The 21,763-nt window shown below is 41.2% G+C and overlaps 1 protein-coding gene and 1 long non-coding RNA gene across 8 annotated transcripts; one reads left to right on the plus strand and one right to left on the minus strand.

The window, feature by feature from the left end:
* Nucleotides 1-259: 259 nt before the first annotated feature.
* On the minus strand, nt 260-4,413 carry LOC306910590. The gene is made up of 3 exons (XR_013788177.1): nt 4,235-4,413; nt 1,494-1,595; nt 260-1,372 (listed from the first exon to the last, which is right to left on the minus strand). It is a non-coding gene; the product is annotated as an uncharacterized lncRNA (long non-coding RNA).
* On the plus strand, nt 3,037-21,619 carry ubap2l (ubiquitin associated protein 2-like). Of its 7 annotated transcripts, none has more exons than XM_079485234.1 (29): nt 3,037-3,125; nt 4,881-5,018; nt 6,473-6,550; nt 6,916-7,026; nt 7,132-7,306; nt 9,714-9,809; nt 9,892-9,937; nt 11,837-11,881; nt 12,311-12,417; nt 12,519-12,578; nt 12,662-12,714; nt 12,952-13,037; nt 14,067-14,244; nt 14,415-14,613; nt 14,690-14,988; nt 15,080-15,258; nt 15,402-15,519; nt 15,731-15,770; nt 15,845-16,037; nt 16,113-16,176; nt 16,380-16,698; nt 16,784-16,884; nt 16,973-17,026; nt 17,108-17,189; nt 17,529-17,749; nt 17,870-17,975; nt 19,726-19,793; nt 19,946-20,140; nt 20,354-21,615. In XM_079485234.1, the coding sequence occupies exons 2-29, from the start codon at nt 4,923-4,925 to the stop codon at nt 20,447-20,449; spliced, it is 3,465 nt and encodes a 1,154-aa protein (XP_079341360.1). In that variant the 5' UTR covers nt 3,037-3,125; nt 4,881-4,922; the 3' UTR covers nt 20,450-21,615. The 7 variants fall into 7 exon arrangements, with proteins under 7 accessions (XP_079341360.1, XP_079341362.1, XP_079341361.1 ...); XM_079485236.1 differs by having other exon boundaries at nt 3,062-3,125; nt 15,432-15,519; nt 16,784-16,872; nt 20,354-21,619; XM_079485235.1 differs by lacking the exon at nt 3,037-3,125 and adding an exon at nt 3,135-3,305 and having other exon boundaries at nt 16,784-16,872; nt 20,354-21,619.
* Nucleotides 21,620-21,763: the final 144 nt, after the last annotated feature.

The following is a 21,763-nucleotide window of genomic DNA, read 5'->3' on the forward strand; positions in this document are numbered from 1 at the left end:
GTGAATTTATCTCAATCGTTTAATCTTGGAAACTGCGTTGTCCTTGCGTGTGTGATATAAAAAATGAACCTATTAGCTTGTCTCATCCCGTTTCATCCTTTGAAATGTACACAGGGTAGATGGGAATCTAATGTATAAGGAATATCATTTTGGATGGATTCATAACGAATTGATTAAGAAGACATGGATCAAGTCCAGTAGTCTGAAACCAGCCACATCACATTAAGAACAATAAAATCAAGAAGTGTGCTCTAAGACTACCATTGCAGGAATATTTATTAGTAGACGGGGATTGTTACTTTAATTTACAATTTATTAGTCACATACATCACTGCCCTCAAATGTTACTGTATTTATTACCTTTCATAGCAAACTTCAGTCGAGTGATAGATCTGGATAGAAACTTTCATTTTATTATTCTATTTCATTTATCTCATTCATTCATGTATCATATGTATTCATTCATTTCTTTTATCATTCACTTTTATTCATATTATTTGTTACATTTCGTCCTTATTTTCAATATTGTTTTACCTCGTTAGGAGTTGTATTGTCTTGATATGAGTCTCCAATGGTCTCCATCTCAAGGTTCATAATAACATCAGGAGACAATATTTTGATACTGTTATCTGGCATGGTTAACAACACCTATTGAATCTGTTTCTAGTCAGACTAAGTTTGACAATCCTAGACTGAGCATTACAGCACAACTGAGATGATTCAATTAATCATTTTTCAGTTTATTTAACATCACTTCGTCTCCTGCCTGCTGCTTTTCCCTTCAGCTCTTTATCTCCCTGGTGGCTATGTTTAGGTATCGACTCAGTACGGAGTTGATATTCCCGCATTTAATAAATTCCCGAAGGAGAGAGATCTAGTGAAACTGGACTCAAATTTATAAGATCGGCAAGCCATTGGATCTAAGCAACAAAAAATTGAATATTAGTAAACAAAGATGCCAGAATTCTTTCCCTACATAACTTTAATTGTTGAAAAACAAGATATTTTTAGCCAAAACTTTATAATATTTTAATATTTACACAAATCTATCAGTTAGCCTTCTTTTTGTTTTAAAGGTCAGGTTTATGTAGGCAAGACGCACGCAGATTTCTTCTATCATACATTTCCTGCATGAAAAACATCATGTCCTCCATTCTTTCAAATGTGAAAAGGAAGGGAGCCCGGATCTTGTCTTCATCCATTTCACCATTATAAAAAATGGTGTCAAAAAACAGATCCTCGTTATGGCCAACAAGGCATCATCCTCACTCATGCTTGTGATCTGTGGTAGGTGAACTTTCCCGGTAAATTGTGTTCGGTTCTCCTCCACCCAGTCACTGGCAAGCTGAATCAGTTTCATCAAAGCAGAGTCCTTTGTGCAAAAAGATAAGACATTTCAATAATAATGTCAATATTAAATTGCTGCTCAAACACTTTTATGAAACAGGAAGGTAATTGCATAAATAATTTAAACAATAGATAAACATATCTACATGGATTCTCGTAGTTGGGGTGACCTCCATGACATCTGGCATAGTTGGGATGACCTCCATGAATTATCCGGTTGGATCACTTGTTTGTTGACAGACACGTGACTTTATAGAAAGAGTGCAAAAACAGTACACTTTTTCCAGTGTGCATTATATATGACAAATTACCTGCGTACTGAGGAATGCCCTATAATGCATATCTTCATTCAAAGTATAGTTATCATTATCTTACCTTGCCAGCGGAAAAGCTTGTAATAACTGATGGCAACACCACCTCATGATTGCAGGCATATCAGACTAATAGATGCCAAGTAAAAATCTTAGTCATTAAATTCGAATTACTTTTGTAGTTCATTTTGGTGATCAAATAACTAGAAATGGATAAATATTCCACAGTCAGTCCCTCGAAGCTGAAGTGGTGCACCCTGTTAATTAAGAGTGGGCTATATAGTGTATTCTGAATGTATTATAGGATGACATTTCACTGCTGATGATAATGGTTTACATGCCAAGTTAAAAGCTGTAGCTCAAAGTCACACAGGAAGTCCAAATGCAAGGTGAAATATGATTTGCTAAGTTTCTAAAACAAATCACTACACGCAATTATTACAACAATAAATCTGGAGCAGTCACATGGAAGAAGACAAGTTTAACATGCTATATTATACCATGGTCAGTCTCAACACTGGATTCTTATTAGCTGGAAGGTGTTGTGCATTTAAAAAGTTTACTGCACAAGTAATTCCAGTCTAGTTTGCATAGACACATAACATTTCCAAAATCAATGACAGTTTTCACTATTAACTGTGGTATGACCATGATAATCCAAGCCTGTTTTCACATATGTGTGCTTCATTTCGGGTGCTTTTTCATCTCCATGTTATGCATTGTTATGCACACTTGTGAAGTAAACTGTTTTTTTTTCTACCTAAGTCACTTGCACTATTTTAGTCTAAATTATTATCTGTTCATAGCCACATGTACATTAATGTTCATAGTATATAGCCATCTGTATATATTGCTCATAGTATATACCTACTGTCATATTTTCATAGAACATTCCTACTGCAAAATATCTTTATAGTCCATGCCCACTGTATTATATTCTCCCATATTGTATTCTGTATTTATTCTAACTGTATATCCTGCACTTGCTAATTGCACTTCTGGTTAGACCTAAACTACATTTCGTTACACTGTACTTGTATATGTGTAATGACAATAAAGTTTAATCTAATCTAATCTAATCTAATCAAATAATTCCCCACAGATTAACGTGACATCATGTCACCGACATGTAACGTTAGTTAGGTTCTTGGGTTTTTTGCGCTAACGTTAAACTATGCACGATTGCATATTCAGGGACTCAAAATTAGCTAAGAAAACATTTGCACACAACTAAATGTTATTTTTTTCTTTAAAGATCCTTTTTTGCATACTCCGACTACCTCCAACTGTCTCTGACTCTCCGCCATCTTCCCATGTGGGGCCCATCACGTGCTGCACAGCGGTGTAGTTCGAGGCTGAAGCTCGAGGAGGAGCTACAAGAAAGATCTGCAGCGAGTAGCGAGGCAGCCCTCGCTGTGATAAACCACGTGACGTGGTGATTCGGGTGTCAGTGTGGAAGCGAAACAGGTAAATTCCGACTCTCTCGATTATTGTCTGCGCGAGTCGGCTCGGCCTTGTTGTCGGCTAGCGGAATCGATTTAGGACGCGAAAGAATTCGTATTTTGTTTCCGTCTGATCAGGAGGTCGATATCACAGCCTCCGTCGGTCGGCGTTATCGGCAGATTCCTGACATCCACCGGGTCTTTGGTCAGTACCTCGCCTGTTGTTCATTTTTATCAATCTGGGCCTGTAGGCCTCGACGGAGCCTCGGCGTCGAGTGCGCGGGCCGACCGAAGGGAACTCCCCTCGCGCCGCAGGGTGTGGGAATCGGATGTCTCCTCGAATGCAAAATACGATCGCGTCGATTCCTCTAACGAGCGATTTGCCCGGACGGTCTGTCGTTTAGACGAGGGAACGATCGGAGGCGATGAGCTATTGGGAAAGTTTAATTGTTAGCACCAGCATCATGATGCCTGATCGCCGACCATGAGGTTGGACGCTGCTAGAGCGGAAGCCACCCGTCAGTCCGTCGAGGGCTTCTATTTTCCCGCAGTGTTAATTTGGCGTTTCATTAGTTTAAAGTATTTTAAAATGTGTTCTTGGCGGACGGCTAACGTCGGATCTGCATGCTTGCTAGGTTTTGATGGATGCGAGTTAGCAACGTGTTTCTATAGGGGCCTGTGTGGCCATCATCTGGACTGATGATGTTCTCTCACTCCTGAATAATAATTGTATTAACATAGTTTAATAGAATTTTAAAGCATCGGTACGTGTTGATCTCTCTCAAACAGCGTGTCTCTCGTGTGGTGCACTTCGGGTAATCTAGGTTACATGTTGTATAATTGATGTTAAAGCTTGATCTGTAGCTTTTCTATTGTTTCAATAAGTTATTTATATAAATACCCGACTGAAGCAGTATGCTACATACTGCATTCCTTGATAGTATGCATGCTATATAGCCTGTTATGTGTGTACTTTAAGTAACTTCGTGTGACCGTGAACTTGAATCTTTGAGTTTGCATCTTAGTTTTTTGTGAATGTATAGTTTCATATAGTCGATCATTCGAGGGCTAACGTTATGTATTCGCGCCTCCACCTTTCACCAGCTCGTGGCGTGCACGATATCTCTCTCTCACCTCGTTCAAAGGTGGAAGGGGGTGTTTTTGTTGTCTTCTGTCGTTAGGTGGTCCGTTAAACGCGTCGTGGGTCTGTTTTCCCGCGGCTGGTCCCGCGTGTTTCGGTCACGCCGAGTGCTTTTGTGCTAGTTTCTAAGTGCGCAGTTTCCTTCAGCCACCACATGCCCGTGCATTTCCTCATGCGCAGAGCTGCCACAGTAGGCTTTCCATACACGCGACATTTCACAAATTGCATCAGGTTGAGGATCTTTAATATCGTTTAACGACATATTTTGTCGCGTGTAACGTTATATGTTCTGTATGTGGTAAAAGGAGGCAGCTTCGCGCACCGGAAGCGGCCGCTCGGTGGACCTGTTGCGGCTTAACTAGCAAGTCGCGCTGTTTGTTAATTAAGTTTTTTACTTAATTAGCCAAAATCTGTTTCAATTCTCGGAATTTAAGTCGTCAAAATGTGGTCATCGCTGTTGCTGTTATAGGAACGTCAGGCATGTTGTTTACTTTCAGAATGGCGAACGTTACATAATAGTTAGCATGTTTGTCTGCATGTTTAAAAACGTGTGTGAAAATGTTTTGTCAATACCACAGTGTTTTGTTCGCTTTTGTCGTTTAACATTGTTTTTCTTTGTCTCTCTGTGTTCTTTTAAAGGTGTTATTCCTTTGTAAATACTGTTATTTGTATATACTGTAAATGATGACTTCAGTTGGCGGGAGCCGGACCCGGGGCAACTGGGAGCAGACGCAGGGTCAGACACAGAGCCAGTCACAGCACAAGCAGAGGCCCCAGGTGAGATAACAGCCATTACTATCAATGAATCCGTTGTAGTGGTGGGGTGAGTTATATATTTTATTGATCTCGCCCTTGTTCTTCTCCCAAATCAGCTGAAGTGGCGTCCGGCAGGCTGAGCCGTTTGGCTAGAATTACTGCCGTCTGTCCCTCGATTTGTTTCTCTAAATGAAATTAAGCGTTCTAGGAATGATTCTCAAATCCATGCCCGTTTAAGTCCAAGGGAATTTTTTTTGGGGATGTTCTGATCTTCAACAATAATCTTGAATCTCGTAGTACAATCAGAGATGCAAACCAAAGGTTGCAGTACGTGCATGTTGCTTAACTTGCTTTGGATCTCCATGTTTGTTCCAAAAAACAGATTCCTGTTGAAGAGATGCAAGCTAACAGATTAGCTTTAAAACCACCATTAATTTAAAGTTATTAATGTTTTAGAGCGCAATGGATGGTGTACAGAGGCTAACGGTTAAGTTTAGATAATTTAAAGTATTGAGAAGAAGTAACTTAAGGGCTAACTCTGACGAAAAATGAAGATTCTGCCATTAATTACTCATCCTCAAGTACTTTAACATCTGTATGACCTCAATTGTTCCCCAAAATGTTAATAAGATAGTTTTGGACGATTTCTGACTCCTTCGATTGCAACGCAGCCCATCTACAAAAGAGCTGAAATTGCTTAAAGACATCATACAATTGTGGATACGAGCATGCGGTGGTGCAGTATAAATGAATATGCGACGAGGATACTTTTTGTGCACAAACAAACAAAACTAATGACTATATTCAAACACTTCCTGACTTGTGTGTAAGTGTCAAGCGGGCGTTCCCGAGAGCCACGCGAAAGTGCAGCCGTGATCGTATCAGTGCATATCGCTCTGAGCATGAGTGTTTCAGACGTAGAGCCTGTGTGTTCTGAATGCACACGTGTAGAGCGATGCTGACACCAGATGCACTGTCCTGTGGCTCATGTGTTGGATGCATTGCAATCTGAGGAGTCAGAAAGCTTCCAAAACTACCTCAATATGCATTTTTGGGGAAAATGGAGGTCATACAGTTGTTAAACTACTTGAGGGTGAGTTTATTTTTCATCGGAGTTACCCTTCTAAGGTCCAGTCAATAAAATCTAGAGGCAAGGTTGCGAATCTCACCTCCTTCCCTTTCGAAACACTACAACGATTTACATGCAAGGAGACTGCAGTGTATGTAGATAGAAATAGCTCATTCTAAGGTAATAAAAACATAACGCTTCATTGTGTAAGCTCTTTATACATCTCTGATGACATAGTTGTGTATATTATATTGCATTTCTATCAATAGATCATCCCAAAAATTAGACACTGGTCATTTAATTGTTCTAAGGTGTTATAACATGAGGCTGATTTCTTATAATCTTGACTCAAATATAACTTGTGTGTATATATATATATATAACTATATTTTGCTTGTCCGTCCAGGCCACTGCTGAGCAGATCCGACTCGCGCAGATGATCTCGGACCACAATGATGCAGACTTTGAGGAAAAAGTCAAACAGGTGAGATCAGCGTTGCATAAAATGGAAAAGGAAGTGATTTTGCTTTACCCCAGTTTCAAATGGTCTGTATGATAACTTAAAGGGCTATTCCTCTTGTTTTAGGCGACTTTTGTTTCCGTTGCACTTTTACCTGCAGTTGTTATTCTGTGCAGCACACAAACTTTCCCTCACCGCTTTCTGTATAGCGCTGGCAGGAATGATACGTGCTAGATTAAAGTTAAGAGCCGTTACCGGATGCTCTCGCTCAGAATTTGTCTGAGTGTGAGAGCAACATAAGGCTCTGACACCCCAGCATCATCTGCTGAAGTCCACCCTACAGTTTCTGATGTCTTCATGCATCTAAGAATGCACATGTTCTTTTCTAGCTGGTTGACATCACAGGAAAGGATCAGGATGAGTCTATGATTGCGCTGCACGACAGCAACGGAGACGTCAACAGAGCCATCAACGTACTGTTAGAGGGCAGCCCTGACACTGTAAGTCCATAGGTTACTTCCTCAGGATTTACATCCTTGACTTTTGTGATGGTCTACCACCAAAAGTTCTATGATTGCAGTCTGAATATAATGTTAATTCCTTAGGACTCCTGGGAAATGGTTGGAAAGAAGAAAGGAGTGTCCGGCCAGAAGGAGAGTGCACAGACAGATGGAGGAGAAGAAGGGAAGGAGAATCGAGAGAAGGGTGGAGAAAGAGATGTGGCGCGACGCAGAGGAGGGGGTCTGCGGAGAGGCCGTGGAGCCAGCCGTGGACGAGAGTGTAAGTTGTCTTTTCCTGAATTATACAACATTTTCATTCAGCCCATTTTGAGTCAGACAGTAGTGCATGAGTCTAGTGTCTGTCATCTGCCTTGACGAAAAATAAATTGCTTACATTAATAACTTTTGTAACCTAATGATTGAATCACATAGTCGACATCAGCTTGTTCTGGACTCTGTCCAGTCTGTTAAATATCTAAATGGACAAAAGTGTGTGTTCCAGATCGTCCTGGTCCACTAGACTTCTAAACATGTTCGGGTAGATTTCAGCACACCATATACCCTTCTCTGTTCGCTCTGTAGCTGTGAGGGAACGGTGTGTGCTAGAATAAAGTTTGAGCAGATACCGGATGCTCTCTCTTGGTCTCAGTCTGAGTTAGAGAGCAACATAAAGCTCAGATACTTCTGATTAGGATCTGACTCAAGGTTTGATAAATTGTACAGTTTATCAGTAATGTGATCTGGCGGAACTGTGTGATAGTTATCTAATTGATGTTAAGTTTAATAACTCCCTGTGCATGTAACTTCTAAAAGTTTTTGCAAATGTGTGTTTTTATGGAGTAAATGTGGTTTAATTCTGAGTCTATTTACACCAGGTGTAAATGCCATCTGTAATGGATTTAAATCTTATAGCGCAAACCACTTCGGGCAGTGGTCTGGGATGTATAAGTCTAAGTGCAGAAGAAATACAAAATAATTTGGTCTGGAGCTCCCTGTGATATTTTCCCAATCGGGTAAAGATAATCATGAGAGAGGTTAAAGATCAGCCCAGAATTACACGGAAAAAGCTTGTAAATGAATTCAAGACAGTGTTACACCAATGGTTTGCTTGCTAACTGTGGTTCCACCTATGCCACAATAGATTGAAATCCTGAAGCACCCGCAAATCCTCCTGCCCAAAAAGGCCCACCTGGCTTGTCTGAAGTTTTACAATGAACATCAAAATGATTAAAGCGCTGTGAGACCAAAACTGACTCTGTTTTTGGAGGGAGAGAAATGCTCATTATGACCACAAGAACATCATCCCTACAGAGAAGCACCGTGTTGGAAACATTATGCTTTAGGGGTTTTTCTCTTCTACGGGTACAGGATGACTTCACCGCATTAAGGGGCTGTGGGACGGGCACATGTAGGGTCAAATCTTGGACGATAACCTACTCCCCTTAACTAGATCACTGAAGATGGGTCGTGGATGTGCCTTTAACATGACAAAGTCCCAAAACATCTTGCCAAGATAACCAAAGATTTGCTTAAGGAGAAGCACATTAAATTTCCTAGCCAGTCTCTAGACCCTAGTCGTATAGTAAATCTGCGAAGGAGGCTAAAACTCCAATTTGCTGAGCAACAGCCAAGAAAAGAAACCTTACAGGATTTACAGAGGAGGGGACTAAAATGTATCCTGTCACGTGCAAACCTGCTGACCAACTGTCAGAAATGTCTTAACTCTGAACTTCGTGGAGAAACCATTGTGGGCAAGCACAGTTATGTTTTGCTGGGGATCAAATACTTATTTCACCGACTGACATGCAAATAGTTCACCAAAAATGAAAATATTGTCAACATTTACTCGCCCTCAGATTGTTCCAAACCTGTAAATATATATTTTTCTGCAAAACACAAGGAAATATATTCGGTCTCATCCCTCACTGACTCTCATAGTATTTATTTTCACTGCTATGGAGGTAAAGGGGGGCTGAGATCGGTTTGGTTACTGACATTCTTCAAAATATTCTTCCTTTATGTTTATCACTACAAGGAACAACTTGGGGGTGAGTAAATGATGACAGAATTTATTGTTTTTGGGGGAACTTTTTACCTTTTACTTCCCATGGCTGTTGAAATGCTGTTAAGCGTGGGCTTGTGATCAGAAGGTTGCCGGTTCTAATCTCAGTGCCAGCAGGTCATGACTGAAGGGCCCTTGAGCAAGACCCCTAACCCCTGATTGCTCTGCAGTAATGTGCCACTGTATAAAACTACTTGTAAGTCGCTTTGGATAAAAGCGTCTGCCAAATGAATAAATGTAAATGTAAGTCCGATAGTTTTGTAAAGCTGTTAATTGTTTTAATAAAGTTCGATTTAAGTCAAGCTGAGGCGAAACTTGCGTTGAAAGCCACAAACCCTGCTTTGGGAGACACGTGTGGATTCACCAGAGACTCACAGTGCAAAGACCAGCACGAGAATAAACAAACCTAGACGCAACCCACTAAAAATGCTCATCTAAAAGAGAATAAAGAGCGATTGAAGACGTACATTCCAGACCCCATGAACAGCAGTTTATAACACCATTCATATTTTGTACTCATTGTTTGAATTGTTTGAGGTATAAGATATATAATTATAATGGGTGATTGTTACCGTGAAATAAAATGGCGTATTCCTTAATTTCATCCCTTGTTGTTTCTCTTCAGATCGTGGGCAGGAAAACGGACTGGATGGAACCAAGGCAGCTGGCATTGCGGGCAGAGGAACGGAACGAGGCCGTCGTGGAAGAGGCAGAGGAAGAGGTACATAGTATTTCAGTCTTCACATCTGCATGTGGTGTTCAGGTTTGGGTGAATATAAAATTACTGTCATCTTGTTTTCCAGGTGGAGCTGGTCGGCGTGGCGGAAGGTTTTCAGCTCAGGGAATGGGGTAAGTTTGTGCGTCTCAGAGGGCTTCCTCTTTTTTCCCGCATGTCCCCAGAACAGCATTTGGGATGCAAACAGTATTTAATTTTGCTCACCAAATTCATCTTCTTCAGCTTCATTAATTTTTAAAGCTAGGATACAAGGTGCTGTTCTGTTGATAATAAAGGTGTGTGCGGTCAGGACTGTGCAATTAATCATTATCATCAATTTTGGCATCCAACAATTGTGTTTTTCATTAAGGATATAAAATACCCAAAGTTAGTAAGGATATTTCAATAAATTTACTTTTACATTTGTTAGACGCTTTTATCCAAAGCGATCAACCCCATGGCCTTGGTGTTGCTAGCGCCATGCTCTAACCCCTGAGCTACACGAAAGCTACAGGAAAGATGTAAAATCTTAAAATAAATGCAACCGATGCTGGATGTCATTGGCAAATACATTTGACCAATTGCACATTATATAAGTTTTATTAGCGTGTGAAAATAATCTTATATTCATCTAAAAATGAAAATGGCTGCTATTTTACTCATCCTCTTGTCACTTTAAACCTGTATGACTTTAATTGTTCTGCAGAACACAATCTTCTTGTCATTTTAAACCTGTGTGACTTTAATTGTTCTGCAGAACACAGAAGATATTTTGAGCAATGTTGTTAACTGGCACCCTTTGACTTGCAGTGTTTTTGATGTAAATGGTAAATGTTGTTTGGTTATCAACTTTCTTTAAAATATCATCTTTTGTGTTCGGCAGAAGAATGTAAATAATACAGGTTTGAAACGAGGAGGGGGATTAAATGATGACAGAATTTAAATATTTGGGTGAACCATCACAAAGTTATATACTTTTTTTTTGCTGATCTTTGATTGCTTAAGAATTTTGAGTTTGCTACGATTACTTTTCATCAATATGTTGTTTATTTTGACGTTGCGATATATTGTTTATTAAATGCAATTCATGCTTGTTGTAAGTGGGAAAAATGTTTGATGAGCGAAGGTCCTTGCTATTTATAGAAAACCGCTGTTTATAAACCTGGCTAGAACGGTACGTCAACATTAGCATCTCTTATGATAGAAGAGTCCAACTTTTGTGATTTTGCATAGTAATCCAAAGAATCTAGAAGTGCCAACCCCCCGCCAAGACCCTTATTTATGGCTTGTTTTGCGGTATGAGCTACTTGACCGTTGCCTTTTGTGTGTTTGGTTTGAAGTGTGCGTTTGGACTTGCATGCTTGGTTGTTCTTGACCTCTTGTAGGGCTAGTTCACCCAAAAATAAAAATTCTGCCATCATTAACTCACCCTCAGGCTGTTTCAAACCTATATAAATGTATTTGTTTTGTTGAACATCGAACATTGCTAACATTCTTACAAATATCTTCGTGATTTTATCCACTACCATAGTAGGTGTAACTTTTTTATATTTTGTTCTGTTGAACACACAATGAGATATTTTGAAGAATGTAGGAACACAAACAGTTCTGGGGCACTTTTGACTACCATTTCATTGACTATGGCTGTCAATGAAGTCACAGAATTGAAAATTGCTAACATTCTTCCAAATATCTTTCTCTGTGTTACTCAGAATCAAGAAATTTATACAGGTATGAAATGACTGGGGTGAGCAAATGACATCATTTTCGTTTTTGGGTGAACTATCACTTTAATCCTGAGTTTAGATTTGTTTTTACCTTGCCCTGTCACACAATCGGTTCTGTTGAATTCGTAGATTGTTAAACCTGCAGTACAGGTGTGGTGGTTAGACTGGTAATGGACATATAGACTCGTGAGCATAGTGTTTGTCACTCTCATACACACACGTAAACAAATCTAATCGCACAATACACCCCCTTCTTTCTGCCCATGTTGAGCTGCTTATAATTCTCCCTGTTGTTTCTCCCTAAAGCCAGATTGATAAAGGCCCCAGATATGATTTGTCAGGAGATGACAGGTGAGTTGAACACATTTGTGGGCGTGTCTGTCTGTTTTTGTTTTGAGGGTCAAAGGTTAACGAGTAAGTACCGTCGGATGAAAATCAGAATGCAGTGCTTTGCAGCAGATGTTTTGGCGCTCCAGATGTGGTTTGTTTTAAGTGGTAGCTCAAGTCACGATTCTACCCTGAGATTTATGTTTAAGAGTGGCAGGCAAGCAAAATTGCATCTTTTGCATAAGAGCATTATACGGTCATCAAATGAGTGTGTCCGTTAATAGTAGAGGAAGTGTTGCAGATATTTGACTACTTTGCATTTTTTGTATGTTGCTGCAGCAGCGTACGTTGTCATTGCCGCTATTATTTGTCTGCAACTTTGCCCCCTCATTTATTCAATGTTTCTATGAAAAGACAGTCAAAACGTATATATGTTTGTTTGTTTTTTGTCAGTACGTTTAATCCAGCGGACTACACTGAGCCAGCCCAAACGGAAGAGACCTACACAAGTGGCAGCACTTGGAGTAACACTGGCAACCTGGAACAAGAGAATGGAAACCGTGAGTTAACGTCCTATAAGCTGTGGTGCATTCAAGCACTTTATATCACAAAACCAGTCTGTTTTAAAATGACAGGCTTGTAAACTCATCTGTTTCCTCAGGGCTTGAGTTTACAGGAGCAGAGGGAACAAGCTATCCTCGACAGTTTGAGTCCACCCCTGGTCAGTCTTATTGTGGTTCTTATGGCCTAAATTACATTGTTTATCTGTTGGGGATGTAAAGGAACTAAATGTTTTTATTTTAGGTCCGTGGAGAACTGCCACTGAAGAGTGGGGTACCGAGGACTGGAATGAAGATGTGAGTATTTGAAAAGCGGCAACAGCATAAACGTTATGAGGCCAAAACTTAACTTCCGGTAGTCTTCCGCAAAGAATCAATAACTGTTGAGTAGTTTTAATTTAATATAAATTAAATGTAAAATATTGTAGCCAAACACAGACCGGAAGTTAACTTCGGGCCAAGCATTTGCGTCATGTCTATATCTGGTTTGAATTGAAGATGTAGCAAGTCTAATTCTTGGTTTTCGCTGCGTAGTTATCAGAGACCAAGATTTTCACTGCCTCCAGTGTGGCATCTATGCCCATTCCACAAGAGAATGTCACCATAACTGCTGGACAAAGGTAAGATGGTACAAATGTAGGAAGACGTTTCAGAAGTTTGACTTGAACAGATATTTATGGTAACATGAATCTTTACATACATGCCTGAAAAATAGTCGCTTTCTGGCGAAATTTGCCGTTTTGAATATCAATATGCCATTCTTGTGAATCGTATAGATTCGAAGAGTTTTTTCCCCAGAGTGGAGGGGGGAAGGGGTGTTATAAAATGCAGGTCTTCGGGTGCCATATTTGAACATTCAACAGATACAGGCAACATCATAGCATGAGGCACGACATCTTTGCACCTGTAAAAAACATTGCGGAACACAAAGTGCAGTCTTGGAAAAATAGTAAAAAGGCCTTTTATATTTATCATTTAGTTCGCCTTTGTGATGTTATGAGCCCAGAAGCTGTAGTTTAGGTCTCTAAAATAAGTTTTAAATATCATCTATCAATTTCATTCACAATACATGTTGTCAGGAGCCGCGCAGAATGTTTTATTGCTTCATCTACTTTTTGAACTTAACTCTTCTTTCTTTTTGAGCTCTTATAACTCATCAATCAGGTCCCGCACTATATCTTTCTTAATAACTCTTTACATCGGTCCCACACTTCATTTTCTCAATCCTGCATGTTTTAAAACCCAAACCAAACTGCCAAAGGACATGCATTAGGAAAGATCAAGGAAGTTGAACTTCTCAGAAAACGTAGACAAATAAAGATCATTTTAGCATTGGGATCGCGAGACAAGGGCAATGTACTTCTCAAATTCTACCAAAATCCACATTTTTCACTTCTTTTGCCTGTGGCTTGAGATTAGACTGAGCATTCTATGCCCGCACGGGTCATATTTGTGGAATGAAGCAAATATTATCCTTTATCTTGCCAAAGTGCGCCAGAATGCATAATTTAAATAAATTTGATATAATTTCTGCTGACATCATACCTATCAATGTCTTGTGTAAGATATTTGTATGTACTGATGTGTCATTATGTCTTAAGGTCAGTATTGTTAAACAGTCAAGTACTAATGTGTGTTTGTTGTTATAGGATTGATTTGGCGGTGTTGCTGGGGAAGACGCCTCCATCTTCCTCTGAGGCTGAACCTGCTTCACTTGAAGGTCCACAACCTCCATCTCTGCCTCAGTCTTTGGTGTTCAGCAACTCCAAGCAGTCGACCTCACTGTCCCAATCCTCCAGCAGTGCACCTTACGGCCAGCACAGCATGGTCAGTTAGCAGTGGTTGAATATTGTATTTGTTAATATGTACAAACATCTATACAGCCAGGGAAACGATATTCTAAAAGCACAACTGACAGTTCCAGTCCTAAATGCATCCCTGCTCTTTCAACAAAGTCATGTGACTGCCTTCATGTTGTCTGTCTATTCTTGCCTCAGGTGAGCATGCTCAGTAAAGGTTTTGGAGATGGAGACCCTAAGGTAACCACTGGAGGATCTACAACTGGTTCTCAATTCCTGGAACAGTTTAAGACTGCCCAGGCTTTGGCCCAGCTGGCCGCCCAGCACTCGCAAAGTGGACCGCCCAAATCCAGTCCTTCTACTTGGGATACTAGCCCTACTACACTGGGCCAATATGGTAATATCGCCTACATGTGACCTCTTTTTGCTTAATTGTGACTTTGAACTTGATCCATCGTTGTGTTTCTCTGCAGATATGAAGCCTCAAGCAGAGCCTGTTCACAATCCGTTCACCAAACGGCAGCCCTACCAGCCCTCTCACACTGGCTCTTCCATGATGGAGGCCTTTTTGCAGGACAAAGCCACGCTCACCACCTCTGCCCCTTCATCCTCACTGCCCCAGTCCATCCCCACCACTGTCAACAAACTGTCTGGACTGGCTTTAGCTCAGCAGAACTCTTCTGGCCCAGCTGACCTTCAGGCATCCAGCCCCCTCCCCCTGCAACAGCACAAACTCAAGCAACAGAAGAAGAGAGCTTCCATCACAACAAAGGTGATCTATTCCACAGCGTTACAGAGCTTTTATGTTTATTCACCTTATAGTATTCATCAGTACTTTTAACATGATGTAATTGTCGTTTTAGATTCCAGCCCTTGCGGTGGAGATGCCAGGCTCTGCAGAATTATCTGGGTTAAACCTGCAGTTTGGAGCATTACAGTTCGGCTCTGAACCGGCACTTCCGGAGTATGACGCTTCGACAGCTATTGCCACGACGACATCAGGCAACCAAGGCCAGAACAGCCTTTACACAAGCTCTAGCAAGTGGGTGTCTCGTATCATGATCTGCGACGATTGCTAGCATTAAAACATCTTTTAGTACATCCAATTGTTCAGTGTTACCTCTCGCATGTGTTTTACGGGTTTGTTGATGTTAATAGATGAATGTGTTTTTGTATGTTACTCAGTGAGTCTGCTTCAACATTATCTAACCCCAGTCAGATGGAGCTGTACGAGCAGAGAGCCAGCCAGACGCGACGCTACACTCCTGTGTCATCCTCACCACAGAAAGACATGCAAACTAAGGTAAGATTCCTCTGCCCACATGTCCTCAAATATGTACAACATGGTTTTAAATTATTTGGTCGTATTTGATAATGCTTCTACTACGAATCAGAGTACAGTATTTTAATTTAATTCAATCCCTTAAGTCTGTAAACCTTTCTTTTTATTTATGTTTTGAAATCAAATGAATTAAGGCTAGCGCTAGTTTCATATTTTCTCCTTTCTCACACAGAACGGGTTCAGTTCCATACAAACGTCTCAATCTCTGGAAGGTATGTCTAGCTGTAATAAAACACATGTATAATAATGTAGGAATTCAGTATCAATAAAATAAATTATTCTCCAGCTGCAGCAGGCTCTGCAGTGCCTGTGAAAACGACGACTGATTCTGTCGTCCTGCCTTCAGTTTCCAACATGTCCTCATTGGCCGACCCCTCATCAGGTCCTTCCTCGCTGCTGACCACATCTAATCAGACGCCTCTCAGTGCTTTGGGCCATGAAGACTCCTCCCCCAGCTCATTGGCTCCTCACCACAATAAGTATGATGATGCTTTGTGGCATTTCTTCATTTTGATGATGACAGCAGGGATGCTAATAATCTTGTTGCTTTTCAGCTCCCTCTCTACACAGCAGAACAGTTTGACATCTTCAGTTCGCACTTCAAACACAAGTCTACTGGTGAGCTTGCATTACATCAAAAGCCTTGTAGCTCTTTTTAATATAACATCGACATGTATGTGTAAGCATGCAGTCACATTTAATTCAAGACCATTTTAATTACATTTTAACATTTTATCCAAATTTGTGCTGTTCACTTTAAAAAAATATATGGTTCATTTTGTGTGCAACTCATTTTTGTTGTCTTGTCGACTTCCTTTCAGCACGCGAGTGTAGATGGAGATTCCAGCTTGCACTCTTCATCGTTCTCGGTCTCTGCCGTGGCTCCTTCCGCTCCACCCGCTTCTTCCTCTATTGCGGTGGCCTCCATCCCTCACAGCGGCCATGTCGCACCCTCTTCATCTGTCACTTCGGTCTCCGCACAGTCCGCTTTGGGCCCAGTCAGCAGTTTGTCAATGGGACTCCACAGCGCTGCAGGCGTTGCCTCCATGGTTCCCCCACCAGCTGGTGCATCCTCATCCTCTGCAGCCTTGGCCGCTGCAGCACCTTTGACTGCCTTGTCCCGCAGCACGGCTGCATCAGGTGAGAATTACCGGCATTTAATCAAACATGTGAGGGCTTTTGTACAAATACCGATGTAATGATGATGTTTTCTTCCGCAAAACAGGGAAAGCACCTCCAAACTTGCCTCCCGGCGTGCCGCCTCTTCTTCCCAATCCTTACATCGTGGCTCCTGGTCTGCTTCACCACTATCCAGTGAGTTTTCTGGTCTGTGATTTTTCACTCTCTAGTTCTTTATTCTGTGATGACTGTGGTTTGTCATGTATTAATTGTCTCACAATCCTCTGTTCTATAGCCTCAAATGTATGGCTACGATGACTTACAGATGCTACAGACCAGGATACCACTTGTGAGTTTTGACCGCAGGGTTATACGCCAATGCAGGACTGTTTGTAGACTGAGATTGTAACAATTATTTTTTTACCTACAGGACTATTACAGCATCCCATTTGCCACTCCAACCACACCGCTGACTGGCAGAGAAGGCACTTTGACAAGCAACCCTTATTCTGGTAAGGCGAAAATGATTTTGGGATTGTTTTATTCAACAAGCATCGGTGGTTTGAGTTGATTGGCTGTTAAAATCTTTCATCGGATCGATGCAACTAATATTTTTCAGAGTTAAGCAATGGCCAATCAAACCTTAAAAATCCATCACAACTGCAGGTCTTGTCCTTCATTTCCATAGCAACACCAGGGGGCAATGTGTGCCAGGCAGAATGTGCAGTTGTTTACTTAACCTTTCAACCCACTCGCAGCTTTATAGATCACATCTGGGTTTGCACTTTGACAAACAGCCTAATTTCTTCAACTACAATGTTATTAAACGTTGCATCTTAATTCTCTCTAAGCTGGTGACCTGGCGAAGTTTGGTCGCGCTGATGCTTCATCCCCTGCCCCTGCAACAACGCTTGCCCAGCCGCAGCAGACGCAGACTCAAACGCACCATACCACCCAGCAGCCCTTTCTCAACCCGGCCCTTCCACCCGGATACAGCTACACCAGCCTTCCCTATTACACTGGTGTACCAGGTCTGCCCAACACCTTCCAGTACGGCCCTGCCATGTTTCCGGTAAGCACTTAAAAATGTTGTTCTGTTGCATTTTAAAAATACTCCAGAGGAACTTAGTTTTGTCTAAACACATTTCTGTTTCAAATAAACTAAAAAAAAATGTAACTCTGAAACTTCCAGGTGGCTCCTACCTCGTCCAAACAGCATGGTGTAAATGTTGGAGTCAACGCTTCAGCTACGGCCTTCCAGCAGGCAAGCGGCTACGGCTCTCACGGATACAGCACTGGTAACCACTTATATTATGTTTGCCCATTCATGCAACACCTCAATATGCAGTTCGCAAAAACATTCAAGTTTTTCCTAGTGTTCTGAAAAGTTTGAAAACGCACACAGCTGCATTAAAAATACTTTCTAAGACTGTTCTAAAAGCAAATGTTGGATGACCTTGAATTAGAGGAGATGTAAAACTGTCCATCTAGAGTTTTACATGCTACCTGAGCAGACCGCTTTGGGTGGGCGAGTTTGTGAAACCAGTGATGTAAGGAGGATGAGGTGGGAGGGAGGTCGCTTGGTTGAGGGTGGTGGGTCTACACATGCTTCTACACGCCGCTTGCTTTTGTCCATCTACCACTTTTGAGTACTCTGTGTCGACCTTTAGCCATCCCTTTGGTTTTGGCTCATATCTATCCAGCACCATAATGTTCCTCTCACTTTCAAATCATATTTAATGTTTGCCTTCCTCGTTGTTTTCGTTTTCCAACCTTGTCATTATTTTTTTTTCTCACTACCTTTGTCCATTCCTATCTTCATAAACGTCACTAGTGTCACTTCTCAGAGAATTATTCCTTCACCCAATACGCTTTCAGATTAGACCCCTCCTCTCGGCTTTCCGCTTCCCCACCTCTTTTCCCATGCCCTTTCACTCCTTTCCTCTGGCCCTGCCTGGTGTGTGTCTAATGCTGTGGGGCTGTGGCTGTTTGTGTCTGACCGTTTGCAGGCTATGAGGATTTGGGCCAGGCTTCGGCCGGGAGCGGAGATTTCTGTAAGGGTGGCTACGGCACAGCCGTTGCTGCGGCTGCCGTCGCCGCTGCTTCTGCGCAAAACAAGCCTGCCAGCTCAGTCACCGGGCCCGGAGTGGGTGAGTGCAGCCTCACGCTAAACCCCATTTTCCTTTCCCTCCTCCCTTTTCTTTCTTAAGCGCGCTCTCTCTCCTCATGGCTCCTACCTTGACTGGTCAAGCACGATAAAGCCATGCTGTGCCTCTGTAGAGCGCCTGGTCTGAGCGAAGCTCCGCCTGCTTCACAAAGAGTCACGCAGGGGTGGAAAACATCAGGGTAGTTAACAATGTGACCTTGATATTAAGCGTATGAGAGGGGAAGTAAATTCAAACAGTTCATGAATTGCGAGTTGTAAGTTATAGTAGGTCGGTCTATCAAATTCAAAATGTCTTTTCTGTGCCTTTTGTTGAAATGACCATTGACATTTTCACATGTTAACCTTTTCATGTGTTTCTTTTGGTATTGGTGATATATTATGTACTGTGATATGATATTATACGCATTGACGCTTGTAATATTATTATACCTTTAGCTTTAATTTTGTCCTAAACCTTAAAATGTATTTTTGTGGTGCATTGGGGGGGGTTGTTGTTGATGGTTGGTGCTCTTATGTTTTTATTTCTTGATGCATTAAATTCATTTGAATGGATTCAGGTGTTCATTTAAAGTGGGTTTGTAAACCATGTTTGATAGTCACAAGATTGAATGCAAAGTAGTACTTTAATTGTTCTATTATGAAGGTAATTGACTTTGCTGCCACAACAATGTTCAAGACTGAAAATGTTAACTTAATATTATACACACTATACAGAGCGGTTCTTCCATAAGAATAATCTTTGTTGAACTGATTTCTTTGCCAATGACACATGTTGATGAGTGTTAAACATGAAGTTGAAGACAGCTACAGTATTATGTTTTTAAGATTGGTTTAATCGAGGGTTGACCCTCATTCTGTTATTTTTGTTTGTCAACTTTTAGGTGTTTCTGTGACATCCAGCAACACAGGAGTTCCAGACATTTCAGGGTCTGTTTACACAAAGACGCAGGTAAGCATATTTGCTACAGTTTTGTGTTGAGCTTATGCACTTGACTGTGTATTTTCACACTTCTATTTACACTACAAAATGTCATAATATACTATATGTACTAACTACACCCCTTTTAATGCTAAGGATTCATTGCTTTATTCTCTCTTCAGTCTTTCGAGAAGCAGGGTTTCCACACCGGAACCCCCAGCGCTTCCTTCAGTCTGCCCTCGGCACTCGGGAGCGGCGGCCCCATCAACCCTCCGGCCGCGGCGGGTTATGCACCGGCTCCGTACATGCACATCCTGACCCCCCATCAGCAGCCCCACTCCCAGATGCTCCACCACCACCTGCAACAGGATGGCCAGGTAAACACGCCGACATTTCAAATCATTCCTGGATTGGAAAAGAACGATTTATTTTTATACGCATTTAAGAATCTCATCTATATGTGCAATTACAATAATTGTCCTACCCCACTGCCCCCTTTCATAACTTTATGGTTAAATTTACCACATTTTCCCTACCTTTTTATGAATTTATATTCTAATTCAGATTTTTTTCTATCCACTGCATTGCAGGCTGGCTCTGGACAGCGCAGCCAAAACGCCTCCATTCAACAGAAGTCACAGATAAACAAGTCTGGTTACAACAGCTACAACTGGGGAGGCAATTAACACCCCCTCCTGCCCGTCTGGTGTTCCAAAGGCTGGATTAACAAACTCTTCTCCTCCCCAGAGGTGTCTCGCTTTTCTCTCTTCAACGGACCACCCTTCCACAGGTGGCGTTGTTATGAGAGTTTGCACTGTAAGGCGTCAGTTGAGGAGGGTGTACGGGCAGATGTCTTAATGGGGAGAGGGTTCTTGCAAGTGTATGGATAGTTACTTAGGCCTTCAAGAGCTCAGTATTGAGTATTTGGAGTTTGTATTGTGTTTAAAAAACAAGCCCCTTTGTCCTTTTTCTTTCAGGCATATGTAACATAGATCTGTTTTCTAAAATGAAAATTGTTCAATTTCTTTTTTTCCTTTTAAATGGTGGATCAGTTGAGAGAACGGGTTAGGAGAGTGCGATTTTCATTTCCCCAGTACAGCATTTATTATTTCATTACTGTCTGCTGCTTTCTTTTTCAGGACCCCAATCCAAATGTATGTACAATTCTCCCCTGCAGTTTTTTACCAAATTTTATTTTGGAAAAAAAGATCACACTAAATCGGCTTATGCAGTTGTGAAGTTTATTTTTACCAAATATAAATGGATATATGAAAAATGTATAGGTGAGCTCACAGGCTTTGTCTGTCGGCCGTGTGTATGTGCACATGTGTGTGTTTGTTTTGGTTTTGTTATTTTGTGTGTGTTATGAGGGTGGCCAACTGTATGAATGTTCAACTTATGCTAGCGGCTTCAATGTGTATTTCGTAAATTCCTTTGAAGCCATCTTGTACCCTACAGATGTTAGAAGTGCACCTTAACCTAGACTCTTTATTTTCCACTTAAGTTTTTTTGTCTTTATTATCTGGCCTCCCTGTTGATAGGAGGTCTGATTATGGCATGGTTTTGACCTCGGCGTTTTACCATAAGTGAGAGATCTCAATGGCTTTGGGATTGTTGTACTGGAGAGGTCAGTTTTTTCTTAGGCCGCCCTTTGCGAGCAAGTGTCTCTTCACAGCCTGTTATTCTTGTCAAACCTGCAGTCATTGTCCCCTTTAAAAGCGCCACCACCTGTCCCCAAATATATTCTTTTAGTAATATGATTATTAGGAAAGTGCCGATGGACAGAATTGTACTATGGGTATCTTTTTGTTTTCTCTTTTTCTTTGTCAGTGACTTTCTTTTTGTACTGTGCGTTTTAAAAATTTAAATGGATAAAATTGTCTTGTACATATATATATATATATATAAAAAAAAGTACTGTAGTCTGTTTGTTTGATGGCTTTTTCCTCCCCTATCAAATCCTTACACACAGACTTGTTAGCATTTTTTTGTTTCATAAT

Source organism: Barbatula barbatula (genome assembly GCF_947034865.1).
Source record: "Barbatula barbatula genome assembly, chromosome: 21".
Classification (NCBI taxonomy): Eukaryota; Metazoa; Chordata; class Actinopteri; order Cypriniformes; family Nemacheilidae; genus Barbatula; species Barbatula barbatula.

Coding starts and splice junctions, on each gene's coding strand:
- ubap2l (XM_079485234.1), top strand. CDS start 4,923: ATGATGACTTCAGTTGGCGGGAGCCGGACCCGGGGCAACTGGGAGCAG. Junction 12,579..12,661: donor ACAGTTTGAGTCCACCCCTG/GTCAGTCTTATT, acceptor TTTTTATTTTAG/GTCCGTGGAGAACTGCCACT. Junction 13,038..14,066: donor ACCATAACTGCTGGACAAAG/GTAAGATGGTAC, acceptor TTGTTGTTATAG/GATTGATTTGGCGGTGTTGC.